Raw genomic sequence first — 12,973 nt, 5'->3', positions numbered from 1 at the left:
TTTGGTTTCATTTCATTCGCCGGTTCTCGGAAGCCGACCGACCATGTTTTTGAAATATTTTGCCGACTAGTTGGAGTTAAGTTTCAAGTAGACTCAAAATTATTGCTAAGTATACTTTTTATTGAAAATGGGGCTTGACCAGTATAAAGTGGATGTGCTCCACTACATTAATCCCTACTTAATATGGGTGGTAGTTCACAAAGAAGGGGAGGAAGATAAGTTTTTCTTCGAACAAATTGGAATATATGGGATTATGCCTCAAAATGTAACTATTGGAGATGATTGCGTGGTGAAAACTGAGTCTTGCTCTACGTGGATGCCAGCAGCAGTTATTCCTATGAAGAAAGCATTGCGAGAAGCCGCCGAGGTTTGGTTTTCTCCAACCTACATCGACAAAAAGTATGTTTTTTGATACTTATTTCTTTTGTACCTTACTTTGTCCAGAAAGTATGAATTATAATAGGGTATCATTTCTATGAAAAAGAAAAGTATAATAATACCCACAGAACTCCATTTCAGTAGGTACTAACTAAAGGTAAAGCCTTGATATTTTTTTTTATGTAAAAATTAAAATCGGCGGCAAAAAGAAATGGTTTATTTTTTAACATGTTTTTGTGTAAAAGGTACCCCTTATTAAGTTCCTACTCTGGAGTCTAATCTTAATGGAAATCTATGTAGTGGCCTATTACAATTTTCCAATTTGAATATTAGGATGGTAATTAGCCGATTCACTTTCAAATTGAAGCTTCGTGAGTATCTTCACCAGAGTTTGCAGAATTGACACAACTTTGCATTTAATTTTGTGTTATTTATATATGTCTTCAAGTTTATTTAATATTATTTACATATGTGTATGTATAATAAGTCTATGTATGTATATATTTTCGACTTGTCTTATATATTTAGTGCACCTGCCATGAAATTTCTCCTCCACCTTAAGGTTGACTGGTAGAGAACGCCTAAGGCGTTAAGTCCACCTTTGTACATTGTTTTTTTTTTTGTAAAATGTGTTGTTTTTTTGTGTAAAAAAATAAATATTCTAAGGTAGGTTGTAAGGGCCCACTATTTCAAGAAAGAGAGCCTCTTGAGTTGTAGGTTGGGGCTCTTGGTCATTATTTCACTGGCCAAATCCCTACTTCACAACCTCCGAGCCTTTTTCCCAATCATGTTGGGGTCGGCTTCCAGTCTAACCGGATTCAGCTGAGTACCAGTGCTTTACAAGAAGCGACTGCCTATCTGACCTCCTCAACCCAGTTACCCGGGCAACCCAATACCCCTTGGTTAGACTGGTGTCAGACTTACTGGCTTCTGACTACCCGTAACGACTGCCAAGGATGTTCAATGACAGCCGGTACCTACAGTTTAACGTGCCATCCGAAACACAGCCAATGGTGTCTAAGATATACTTAGAAAGTACATACAAACTTAGAAAATTTGCATTGGTACTTGCCTGACCTGGGATAAAACCCGCGCCCTCATACTTGAGAGGTTGGTCCTATACCCACTAGGCCACCACAACAACAAATCCCTACTTCCCTACTAATATTATAAATGCGAAAGTAACTCTGTTTGTCTGTCTGTCTTACGCTTTCACATCTAAACCTCTGAACTGCTATTAATAAAAGGAGAATGAGCGTTGTGGTCTACCTCTCCTCTAGCATTAAGTGATATATCAATAGAAAGCTAATTTTATGTTGAGCATTTTCTTGTATTAGTGCAACTGTCATTTGTTAGTATTAAGGAAGTAAGAACGTGTTATAATATTATAAAGCTGAAGAGTTTGTTTGTTTGAAAGTGCTAACCTGAGGAACTACTGGTCTGATTTGAACAATTCTTTCGGTGTTAGATAGCCCATTTATCGAGGAAGGCTGTAGGCTACTTTTTATGCGGGTGAAACCGCTGGCAGAAGCTAGTGTAATAATATTAACTACGTTTCAAATCTGCTCGTAGTAATAATGTATTGACAATCAGTGGAAGGTATGTTAATAAGAAAAGTTGCATTTGGACTAGTGAAATAGGGTTATAGAAGACAGTACACATGCTTGTCTGTCAGAAAGTTTCATTTATATAATACAGAGCTGAAAAAATTAAATACCTTATAATATTGAGTACCTTGGAACAAGTAAAGTAAAAGTACTCTTATATATTCCTCTTATATGTATACTACTCCCTTATGTACTCGTCTTATACACTCTTATGTACGCCTCTTATGTACTCTCTTATGAACTTCTCTTATATAGGTAGTCGTCTTATGTACTCTTGTTATGTCTCTCGTGTTATACTCCACATATGTACTCCTGTTATATACTTACTCCTTATGTACTTCATTTATGTACTTCTGTTATGTACTCCCCTTATGTACTCCATTTATTTACACCCCTTGTGTACTCGTCTTATGTACTTCTCTTATGTGCTCCTATTATAATAGGAGTACATAATAGGACATACGAGGAGATAATTATCTATGTACTCGTCTTATATACTTCACTTATGTGCTCGTTTTATGTACTCCTATTATGCAATTCTGTTATATACTCCTCTTTCGTACTCTCTTATGTACTTCTCTTATGTAGTCGTCTTATGTACTCATATATTATACTCATCTTAAGTATATAAATGGAGTTAATATACTCCCCTTATGTACTTCTGTTATGTACTCCTGATGCCATTAGAGGGGTATTTTGTCTTGATAGCAAATATCGATAAAAACTTTTGACATGTTCTAACATCCAAAGTACTAACAATTGGTGAGTAGTATTTTAGTACGAAATTTTGCGCTTAAAGAGACCTTTCGAATGATATACGACACATTACTAGAGGGACAGTAGACCAAGATCCGAACATTTCGACCAATCTCCTTTGGTACAGAGATTGACCTTGAGAAAGACCATAGGATAGTTATCCCGGACTTTTGAAGAATTCTCTTGAAAACGCGGTATAACCGAACTCTACGCGGGCGAAGCCGCGGGCGGAAGCTATTTATATATAATTTCTTAAAACCGTTGTTACAGAACATCCATTTTCGAAGACAATATTCACAAGTATGGAGAGCTGACAGTTATTCTTAAAGACGGTAAAGAGGTCAACATACTCAATGAAATTGTCGACACTGGCTTCGGATTTGAAGACGAGTGTCTTTTCCACAAGGAATTGCGGGACAACCAACTTGATACTAGACTCGAATACCTAACCGTACACGAAGTGATTAAGCAAATAGAAGAGGGCTATAAATCTCGAAAAATACCGAAGGATATATGGCTAGAAGTCTTAAAAAGCCAAACGTTCGTACTACAAGAAGCTAAGATGATAGAAACCAGTCTAGCTTCTAGAAAACTTCATATAACTGATGGCCGCAATATGGAAACTGTTCTTAAAAACAAGCTTAACGCTTTGAAGCTTTGCAAAGATGTGGACGAGGATTCCGCTGGAATAGCCAGCACCTTTAGGAGTTCTAGACCATCTAGCGTAGTTAGTGTAGCTATGAAAAAGAAGTTGGACTGGTTACGATCGCAGAAAATTGAAAACCGAAAAGTACAGACAGTTGATGACAGTACCAAGGACAAAAGTGATTTTGATGACCAAGTTGATAATCCAAAACCTGCAAACAAGGTTTTATTTGAAGGAGATGGTAACAATAATCATGAGACCAAGCTAGGTAAGTATCTAAAAAGGCTGTTTTCTAGAGTATTTTTTGTTCATTTACAAGAAGTTGGGCAGGAGGATGATGACAAGAAGTTATAAAGTGAGCTAGAAAAAGAATAACTTCATTTGCAAACTGAATTTCAATAAAATTCCAGAATAGGTACAGTATCCAGAATGCTTCAAATTTTTTATCTACCTGGGTAAAAATTGGGCTAGTTTTTAAGTTCTTTCTCAAGCTCTATACAACCTTTCAATTAATAATTTCCCTGCCCCCTAAGCCCTAAGTCATTTGTGATACACATCGTACATTGTTTAAATCAGTTTAGCAGATATGGCGTGAGAGCCCGACTAAGGGTCCGTTCAGATAGACCGGCTCGGAGAGCATCGGCGCGCATTTTTCTTTTCACACAGACCGGAGTCGGCTCCGATCAGCTGCGTGAGATGCAATGGGAGCCAAACGTCTGCGTGACAACGTCTTAAGTATTTGCTCTCCTCTCTGAGCCCTAACGGGGTTAAAATCGCAATCATATTTTAGTAAGAATTGGCAGAACGGCAAAGACTAAAAACGACAAAATGTGCAGAATTCGTAATTGTATTTTATAGGTATTCTTCTATTTCACCTAAAACCTTGTAAAAATTCTTTCATTTCAATACTTTGTAATCTTTTCCAGCGTCATCAGGCAAAAAACAGCAGTGGCAACCTACAGAAGAGAATTTCATAGCCATTGGTCCAGCAGGCCTTCCTTTAAAAAAGTTTTCACGTATGTTAAAACCTCAAAAGGAAGAAGATTTACAAGCTTCTGTCAATAAGAAGGTAGAAGAAAGAAAACCAGAAATTGAAGTAGAAGAAGAAAAAAATCCAGATGTGTATGCAAACACAGACTCTGAGGTAAACTTGAAAATAACTAATTTGGATATTTTAAAGAAAATTAAAGCACAAAATGTTTTGCCTAATGATGAAAAATGTGACAGTAAAACTGCTAGTCAAAATAGTGCATTGACTGCTTTGAGACGTAAAATTAAATATCTCGGAGAAAAAAAAGCTAAAATGAATGACAGTCTATCTTCGATTTCTGATAAAGATAGTTCCAAATGTGATTTAGAGTCTGACGCTGAAAGTTTGACTGCACTAGAAGAAGAATTCAGTCGTAATAGGTCAAAAAAAGTTGTTAACTCCGAACCAGAACCGGAAAATTTTGATGTAGAAGTAAATAAATGGAATGTTAACCCGTTTAGAAACTTAGACGGTAGTATCTCAATATTCGTTGACAAGTTAGTCAGTCCTGTTTTGATGGTACATACTAAGAAAAATAACCGCATACAACCAGTTAGTAATATGAGGGATATTCCTTTTGGTGACGATATTCATATGGTACTTAAGAATATGGGTATTGAGAAGCCGATGAGACCTCAAACAGTTTCCTGGCCTACCATAATGCGTGGGCACAGTTTCTTCCTAATCGGTCCTTATAACAGTGGTAGTACTATGGGCTATTTACCAGCAGTATGCCGGTTAGTCAGCGATTACAAGAACATGCCCAACAATTTCGGTCTGAGCTGCATCATAGTTTGCGCGACCTCTCACTCTGTGACAAACGTGGAAACTGTCTGCAAAATGTTCTTACACAGAGCGAAGATTCTCGCTTGCTTCGCTGGCATGAGCGACCTTGATATTACCACCTCACTTTTGAATGGATGCGATATTCTCATCTGCACCCCTACTATGCTAGTCCGTCTGATACAGGATGATTTTAGTCTCGATCTTCATAACTTGTCCACTTTTGTCGTCGACGATTGTGAACGTGTATCCAAAGTTTATACAAAAGAGCTTAAGTTTTGCCTTCTTAAGGTTATGGATATCGTTAAAAGTCGAGCTAATAAAGAGTGGAAAGTTCAGTATGTAATAGTTTCGAGGGTATGGTGTGATTTTATGGCAACTCTTGCTAGGAAAGCACCAGATTCCGTGATATGCATCAGCGCATTCGAAGAGTGTGTCCCTTATACTAAAGTACCTACTTCAGTTGAATTTGTTAAACAAGAGACTAAAGTAGAGGCAGTTATCAACTTTTTGAAAGACATTGATAGGTCGAAAATGACTGTGATAGTTTGTAGAACTGACGACGAAGTCAAATTACTCGTAAATACTTTGACGAAATTGAAGTATGTAGTGTTTTCCTGTGATAGCACAATGACGGTGCAAGATTTGTATAATTTAGATAAAGCCTTGAAAGATTATGAAGAGCCCGTTTCTGGGCCTGTTTTGGTTTGCCTTGACGGGAATTTGACCCACTTAAACGTAACGGACGCTGTCTATTTGATTCATTATTCATTGCCCAGTCTATATTCTATGTTCTGCAAAAGATTTGCTGTATTGATTGATAATTATCCTTCCGTATTTAAAGACGAAAAGACCAAGATAAAAATTAAAATATTGCTCGACGATACTAATATAGAACAATTGCCAAAGATTCTTCATTTTATCAAAAGATGTACAAATAATGTATCACCAGTATTAAATGAGATAAGCTCAACAGTTTTATCCGAAAAGAATCTGAAGAAAGCTCAAAACTTTGTGCCAATTTGCAAAAAACTTTTGTCACTAGGTAAATGTCCAGATTTTTGGAACTGTATGGAAAGACATGCTATATTTAAAGATTACGACACGCCTAAGGCTTGGATGCCGAAAGAAGGTACTATTATCTTCCAAATACTGCACTATCACTCAGCTATATATTATTCTGCTAGAATAACATCTTGCATCACTAAAACGAATACCGTAAAATACGCACAAACTTATAGCTTGTTGTCTTTCAAAATGGGTATGTACTTCAGTAAAGAAGAGAATAGGAGGCTGTACGGCGTTCCTAAAGTAGGAGACATATGCGCGGTTACCTTAAAACAGAATCTGTTTGCTCGTTGTCAGATCGCTAAAGTATTAAAAACCACAAACAACAGACCCACTCTTTTACTAGTTAAACTTATCGACGAAGAAAGGTACGAAATAGCTCGCGACACCTGGCTCTACTGTTTGCCAGATGAATTAAAGGGTATAGAAACCCACGTTGTTACTGTCATACTGGCTAATCTTATACCTCAGGATAAAGACGTAACATTCTCCAAGCTAGCTGAGTACCAGTTAAAAAAAATTACTGAGGAAAAGGAAGACCTCTATATGAGGGGTCAAATAACTATGGTCGTAGGTAACGTAATTTTAGTAGATACACTGGAAGCGTGTCAGAATTTGTCATCCTTAGAAGAAGTGGTTGTCTATTGTGATTTTCGAAAGGAACTCTTGGATAATCACGCTATGCAAAATCCTGATCATATTAAAAACTTACGTAAAATATGCGATTATGCTTGTGAGGAGATTAAAGAAGAACCCATTCGCATTGAAGAGCCAAATCCTATTAAAATATTGCCTAAACCAAGATGGGCACATTTGGAGAGCGGACAATTTTCTTCAGTGTTCTTTGTGGATGCTGAGAGCCCATGGAAATTCTTTGTGAGGCCAGTTAAATTTGACTCGTGTTTAAACACCTTAGTAAGTGATATTAAGCAATATGTTAATGAAAATCCCGAGCCTGTAGAAAACTTAAATGTTGGAGATATAGTTATAGCTGAACTGCCTGGTGACGCCACTTATGAAAGAGCCAGGATAGACAGTGAAGTTAAAAATGGTAAAGTCAAATGTTTCTTTGTTGATCAAGCTGAATCGAGTGACGTTTCTGTTAACAAAATACTGCCGATCACTGAAAAACTCATTACGCGATTACCATTCCAAGCTATAGAGTGTAGGTTAATAGGCATTCAACCATTCGGTGATAGTTGGACGGACTTTAGCACCAACTTCTTTGTAGATTCGTGTTTCGATTCGCTCGATAAACACAAACAATTGTACACTAAATATTTCACTAAAGAAAAAGCTGAATTTACTGAAGGTCACAAATACGGCGTTGTCCTAATAGACACGTATTCCACAGAAGATGTTATTATAAACCAGATGTTGGTCGATAAAAATTTGGCTGAGGAAAACGAAGAATTTGAACTGCTACACAATTTAGGTTTTGAAAGAAAGTCAGAAGAATCGTCTGATTCTGATTCTGATGACGCACCGGAGCAGAAAAATGTGTCTCTAGTAAGACCAGCAATAACATCTCCTAGTAGTGTATATGACAAACTGAATACTATGCGAGCAACTGAGCAGAAAAATGTGGCTTTACCTCCAATTAGGACAGTAATAACTTCTGAAGTAAATAACAAACCTAATTCCATGAAACCCTCAAACAATATTATAAGATCAGTTCCATTAGTAGGATCGGACGATGATTCCGATGAATTTGAACTGGTTTCTGATGATAAAGGGAAACTATCTTCTATCCCTTTAGCCGAAGTTGTGGGCATAAAAGAACTTCCAGAAACGGAATGGAATGATAATACTTTAGCTGCCCCTATAGAAGAGACACAGAAAGAACGAACGAAAGACAGAACAGAAATTAAATTAAACAATAATCCTATTTTAAAAACAGAAAATATTAAGACTGACGAACTTAGCAAACCCAAATTGCTTTGGTGCCAAAACAATAATACGGTTACAATAAAAATCAAAATAATAGTTGATGAGTATGACCTTGTAATTAAAGAAAGGTATATAAAGTTTTCAGCTGACGCAAATGATACAAAATACGGTTTCGATTTTGAGTTGTATGGAGTTGTGAGTTTGAATAAATCTTGTCATTCAAATAAAGGTCAGTACATACTAGTGAAGCTCTGGAAAGTATTAGCAAGTAACTGGCTGTCTTTAACAAGGGATGTAGCCATCAAAAAATGGATAGCTTATGACATAGAGAACATAGAAGTTACTTCCGATGAAGAATCAGTTATTCTAGATGACAGAAAAAAAATGTTGCCTGATCAAATTGATAGTGACAGCGATGATAACTTGGAGGATGATATTACTTTTTCCTATTAACCGAGGGAGTCGTGGTGGCCTAGTACGCAAAGAACCAACTTATCTTGTATAAGTACCAATGCAACTTTTCTAAGTTTGTATGTACTTTCCAAATATATCTTAGACACCAATGACTGTGTTTCGGATGGCACATTAAACTGTAGGTCCCGGCGGTCATTGAACATCCTTGGCTGTCGTTACGGGTAGTAAAAGCCAGTAAGTCTGACACCAGTCTAACCAAGGGGTATTGGGTTGCCCGGGTAACTGGGTTGAAGAGGTCAGATAGGGCAGTCGCTTCTTGTAAAGCACTGGTACTCAGCTACATCCGGTTAGATTGGAAGCCGACCCCAACGTAGTTGGGAAAAAGGCTCGGAGGATGATGACGATTAGTTGTCCTGTGTTTCACCCACGTCCCGGAGCTACTGCCCGTACCGGAATAAAATATAGCCTATGTTACTCTGGAAGAGTGTAGCTTTCTTTCTAACAGTGAAATAATTTTTGACATCGGTCCAGTAGTTTCGGAGCATTTAGAGTACAAACAAATCGAGTAACATAGGCTATATTTCATCCCGGTAAGGGCAACAGTTTTAACAGGACACTGGTGAAAAACCTGGAAAACGACTAACCGTGAAAAATAAAGACCAGAGTGCTTAGTGCGAGTTTTCGTGAATTTTTTTACGGACTCACATGAGAGCGCGTATACTAAGATTTGTATGCAGTGTTGCCAACTTAGTGGATTTTCCACTAATACTGGTGGTTTAAGTCCCCTATTTAGTGGCGAAATGTTGAAAGTACTGCGGGTCAAGTAGCGAAATGTAAGTTTTGTGGTACAACTTTAAGGAGTTACTATGGAGATTTGAAGTCTCACGGAATGTCAAAAAAGCATCTACAAAACAAAAAGGTGAACGACTACTATATAATTATATTAAGTACTCATTCATTGGTCAAATGCGTAACTAAACAATTTGTGAAACTACTACGCCGATTATAATTTGTGAAGGATTCGGATCGGGTCGGATGAATTGCTAAACAGATGTAATGCTTTGTCTGTTTTAATTTTCTATCGTTGCCGAGTACATCTTTGGATGATTAAATTGTTTTAGGTTACAATAAAATATAAACAATATTTTTTTAGTGGTGAATTTGGTGATTTTAAGTGTGGGATAAATTTTTGTTAGTGGTTTTCTGGTGGTTTTAAAAGTTGACTCTGGTGGTAAGCTTCTACAACTGTTGGCAACACTGTTTGTATGGAACAAAAACAGGTTCCAATTTTTGACACTAGGTGGAGCTGTTTTTGTTCCATACAAATCTTAGTATACGCGCTCTCATGTGAGTCCGTAAAAAAATTCACGAAAACTCGCACTAAGCACTCAGCTTTCATGGCTTTTGTATATATTTTTTAATTTTATATTTTTACTTTTACTGTAAGTAAATTGTGATAAATGGCAATGAAATTGCATGATGATAAAGTAATTTTATTTCAATAATTATCTCTGATATTTATTCGGAGAGAATTATTTTACACAAACTTTTGCCCGCGACTTCGTTCGCGTGGAATAGTGACTTCCGGCAGATGTTTAGTTTAAAATTTTAATTTTTGTAAATAAATAAACTATCCTATGTCCTTTCTCAAGTTCTAAACTATATCTGTACCAAATTTTACACAAATCGGTTCAGTAGTTTAGGCGTGAAGAAAAGACACTTGAGAAAGGACATAGGATAGTTTTTATTACAAAAAATAAAATTTATCCCGGACATACAGTGCCATCTATTGGTCAATCCGGAATCTGCCGAAATCTGTCGGAAGTCTATTTCATGCGAACGAAGTCGCGGGCAAAATCTAGTATAGAATAAATTGGGTTGCTCACCGATCCGGTATCCACTTGAAAGGCTATCAAAATGTGTATATGGTACATTTTTAAATACTCATTTAGTACACATAGTTTTACAACAATATTGTTGCATTTTTTTTTGTTTTTTTTTAGTTCGTTTTTAGGTAAATAATAACAATATTGTTATTTCAGTGCAACTTTTAACCGAATTATTCCTAAAAAGTTCCTTTTTAGACCTAGTCTTAAATATATATAGCATTTATGTAATAATTATATATCTTATCTTGTTAAGGGGTCCCACAAAAAAATTCATGCTCGATATTAATTTTTGCGATGCGATTTTGTCCGGCCAACCGTTTAGTAGGGTTTTTGTGCGCATGAGGCATGTTAATAAACTGAAAAGCTCTTTTAGGATTTGCTCTTTATAAAATAATATACATATCTATAATAAAGTACTTTCAAGTAAAATAGTTCCCACCAGAGTTCGTAATCGTAATAAATGAATGAACCCAGAATCTTTTTTTAGGGTTCCGTACCTAAAGGGTCCTAAAACAGGACCCTATTGTTTTCGCTCCTCTGTCCGTCCGTCCGTCTGTCTGTCACCAGGCTGTATCTCATGAACCATGATAGTTAGAGAGCTGAATTTTCACAGATGATGTATTTTTCTAGCCGCTATAACAACAAATACTGAAAACTAGAATAAAATAAATATTTTGGGGAGTTCCCATACAACAAACGGGATTTTATTGTCCGTTTTATAAATAATGGTACGGAACTCTTCGTGCGCGAGTCCGACTCGCATTTGGCCTGTTTTTTTTTCTTTTATACCTATTTAACAATAACAGCAGTGAAATTAACCTTTTTGCGATCCATCTTACAAATCCTAAAAACACGTCAAATACACTTGAAAATATGGTTACAGTACCAAACAGGCTGCCGAACAAAATAGCATCGCATCGCAGTTTTGTGTGGGCGCCCTAATTATATATAATAATGGCGTCCACGGCCGATTTCGGTCACAGCGGCTGTTCTCATAAAAAAAAACCCATAAAGCAATTTCGGCCCCACCCAGGAGTCGAACCCGAGACCTCAGGTACAGCAGCCGCGCTTGCGACCACTAGACCAACGAGGCAGTCACCTAACTCTGACTGCTGTCCTCGTAGCCTCTGGTCGATTCCCAATTCAGGCCGAAATCGCGTAGTTTGGAAGTTGGTGATTGATACACCCGTGCATCGGAGAGTACGTTAATGTCGGTCCTGCGCCTGATCTCTCTCCGGTCGTAACTGATATATGCAGCTGGCTAATCTTATGAAGAACAATCGGTCTAGATGCCAGTATGTAATACATATATATACTTATAATAAATCTGTAGAGAGGTCAATTCTGTAAATTTAATAATTTCCGAAATATCTATCAGGGAGTGATTAGTGATCGATACTGATGCTTAAAATGCAATCAGTAAAATTTTTGCCTGTCTATCTCTATGTTCGTTATAGAAACAAAAACTACTCGACGGATTTTAATGAAACTTGGTACAGTTATTCTTCATACTCCTGGGCAGGTTATAGGATACTTTTCATCAAGCTACGATCAATAGGAGCAGAGCAGTGAAGGGAAATGTTAGGAAAACGGGAGAACTTACTCCATTTTTAAGCTTCTGTCGCGTGCGCAGCCTTAATGGTTAAAGCTATACAGAAACCATGTATGACGGAAATGTTCTCCTTAAAATTATGTAAAAAATACCACGAGAGCATATGTCTATCTTTCATGGTTGACTTACAATAACACGTGTAACTTTCGATAACTAAGCAGTTCGGAGTTTTCTGATTATATTTGTCTACTTACACGTTTATAACCATCTCACTCACCCCTAATTAAAAAGATAACATATAGTGCAGTCATTGAAGCGAAAAATACGGTCTAACCTCCGAATTTTTTTACTGTGAACCGATTTGCATGAAATTTTGGAATTAGGTTCATTCTACCCTTAATTTCAAAAGTGAATATGATTTGAACTCCGCCACCCCCCCCCTGGGGGTAGTTGCCACCCCTTCTTTGGGGTGAATATTTTTTTTGCAAAATAACCTCGGATATCGATAGAAGACCTAATTTTAAGCATAAGTTGTCTTTAAAGTTTAAAAAAAATCCAATACTTTTCAAGTTATTGGCAATTGAAAATTCGCAATTTTTTCACGTTTTTCATCGGTTTTTTGCAAATATCTCCAAAAATATACGTTTTATCGAAAATGTATAAAGAACAAAATTGTAGCAGGTAAAACAACGAACAATTTGTTTTTTTTTTATAAACTGTTTTAAGTGCAATATTAAGCTAGATATTAAAGATCAAAGCCGTTTTTTATTTTGTCTGAAATTTAATCGACGTAGTTTATGCCATCTATTATTTTAGTAAGTTGATCAATTTACGAGTTTTATTATTTTCCGGTTACATATAAACACATTACAATAGTTGTGACTCTTTATTATACTGCCTACTTTCACATTGCTCCAAATATTGATACTCCGAAGTTTTCAGTTACTAAGTAGAAAAAAA

General features: G+C 36.7%; 1 protein-coding gene across 1 annotated transcript; it reads left to right on the top strand.

Annotated features, from left to right (window-relative positions):
• LOC124643275 (putative ATP-dependent RNA helicase TDRD12) lies at nucleotides 1–8,733 on the top strand. The gene is made up of 3 exons (XM_047182182.1): nucleotides 1–399; nucleotides 3,012–3,655; nucleotides 4,314–8,733. Exons 1-3 carry the CDS (start codon nucleotides 128–130, stop codon nucleotides 8,609–8,611), a joined length of 5,214 nt encoding a protein of 1,737 aa, XP_047038138.1. The 5' UTR covers nucleotides 1–127; the 3' UTR covers nucleotides 8,612–8,733.
• The last annotated feature ends 4,240 nt before the right edge of the window (nucleotides 8,734–12,973 follow it).

This window comes from Helicoverpa zea, chromosome 27 (assembly GCF_022581195.2).
Source record: "Helicoverpa zea isolate HzStark_Cry1AcR chromosome 27, ilHelZeax1.1, whole genome shotgun sequence".
In the NCBI taxonomy this organism is placed as follows: Eukaryota; Metazoa; Arthropoda; class Insecta; order Lepidoptera; family Noctuidae; genus Helicoverpa; species Helicoverpa zea.
This window is presented reverse-complemented; position numbering and strand designations above follow the sequence as displayed.

What these genes read in the sequence shown, in the direction of transcription:
- LOC124643275 (XM_047182182.1), top strand. Translation starts at nt 128, where the DNA reads ATGGGGCTTGACCAGTATAAAGTGGATGTGCTCCACTACATTAATCCC. An exon ending in CCAACCTACATCGACAAAAA is followed by an intron (nt 400 to 3,011) that starts GTATGTTTTTTG and finishes CCGTTGTTACAG; the next exon opens with AACATCCATTTTCGAAGACA. An exon ending in TAATCATGAGACCAAGCTAG is followed by an intron (nt 3,656 to 4,313) that starts GTAAGTATCTAA and finishes AATCTTTTCCAG; the next exon opens with CGTCATCAGGCAAAAAACAG.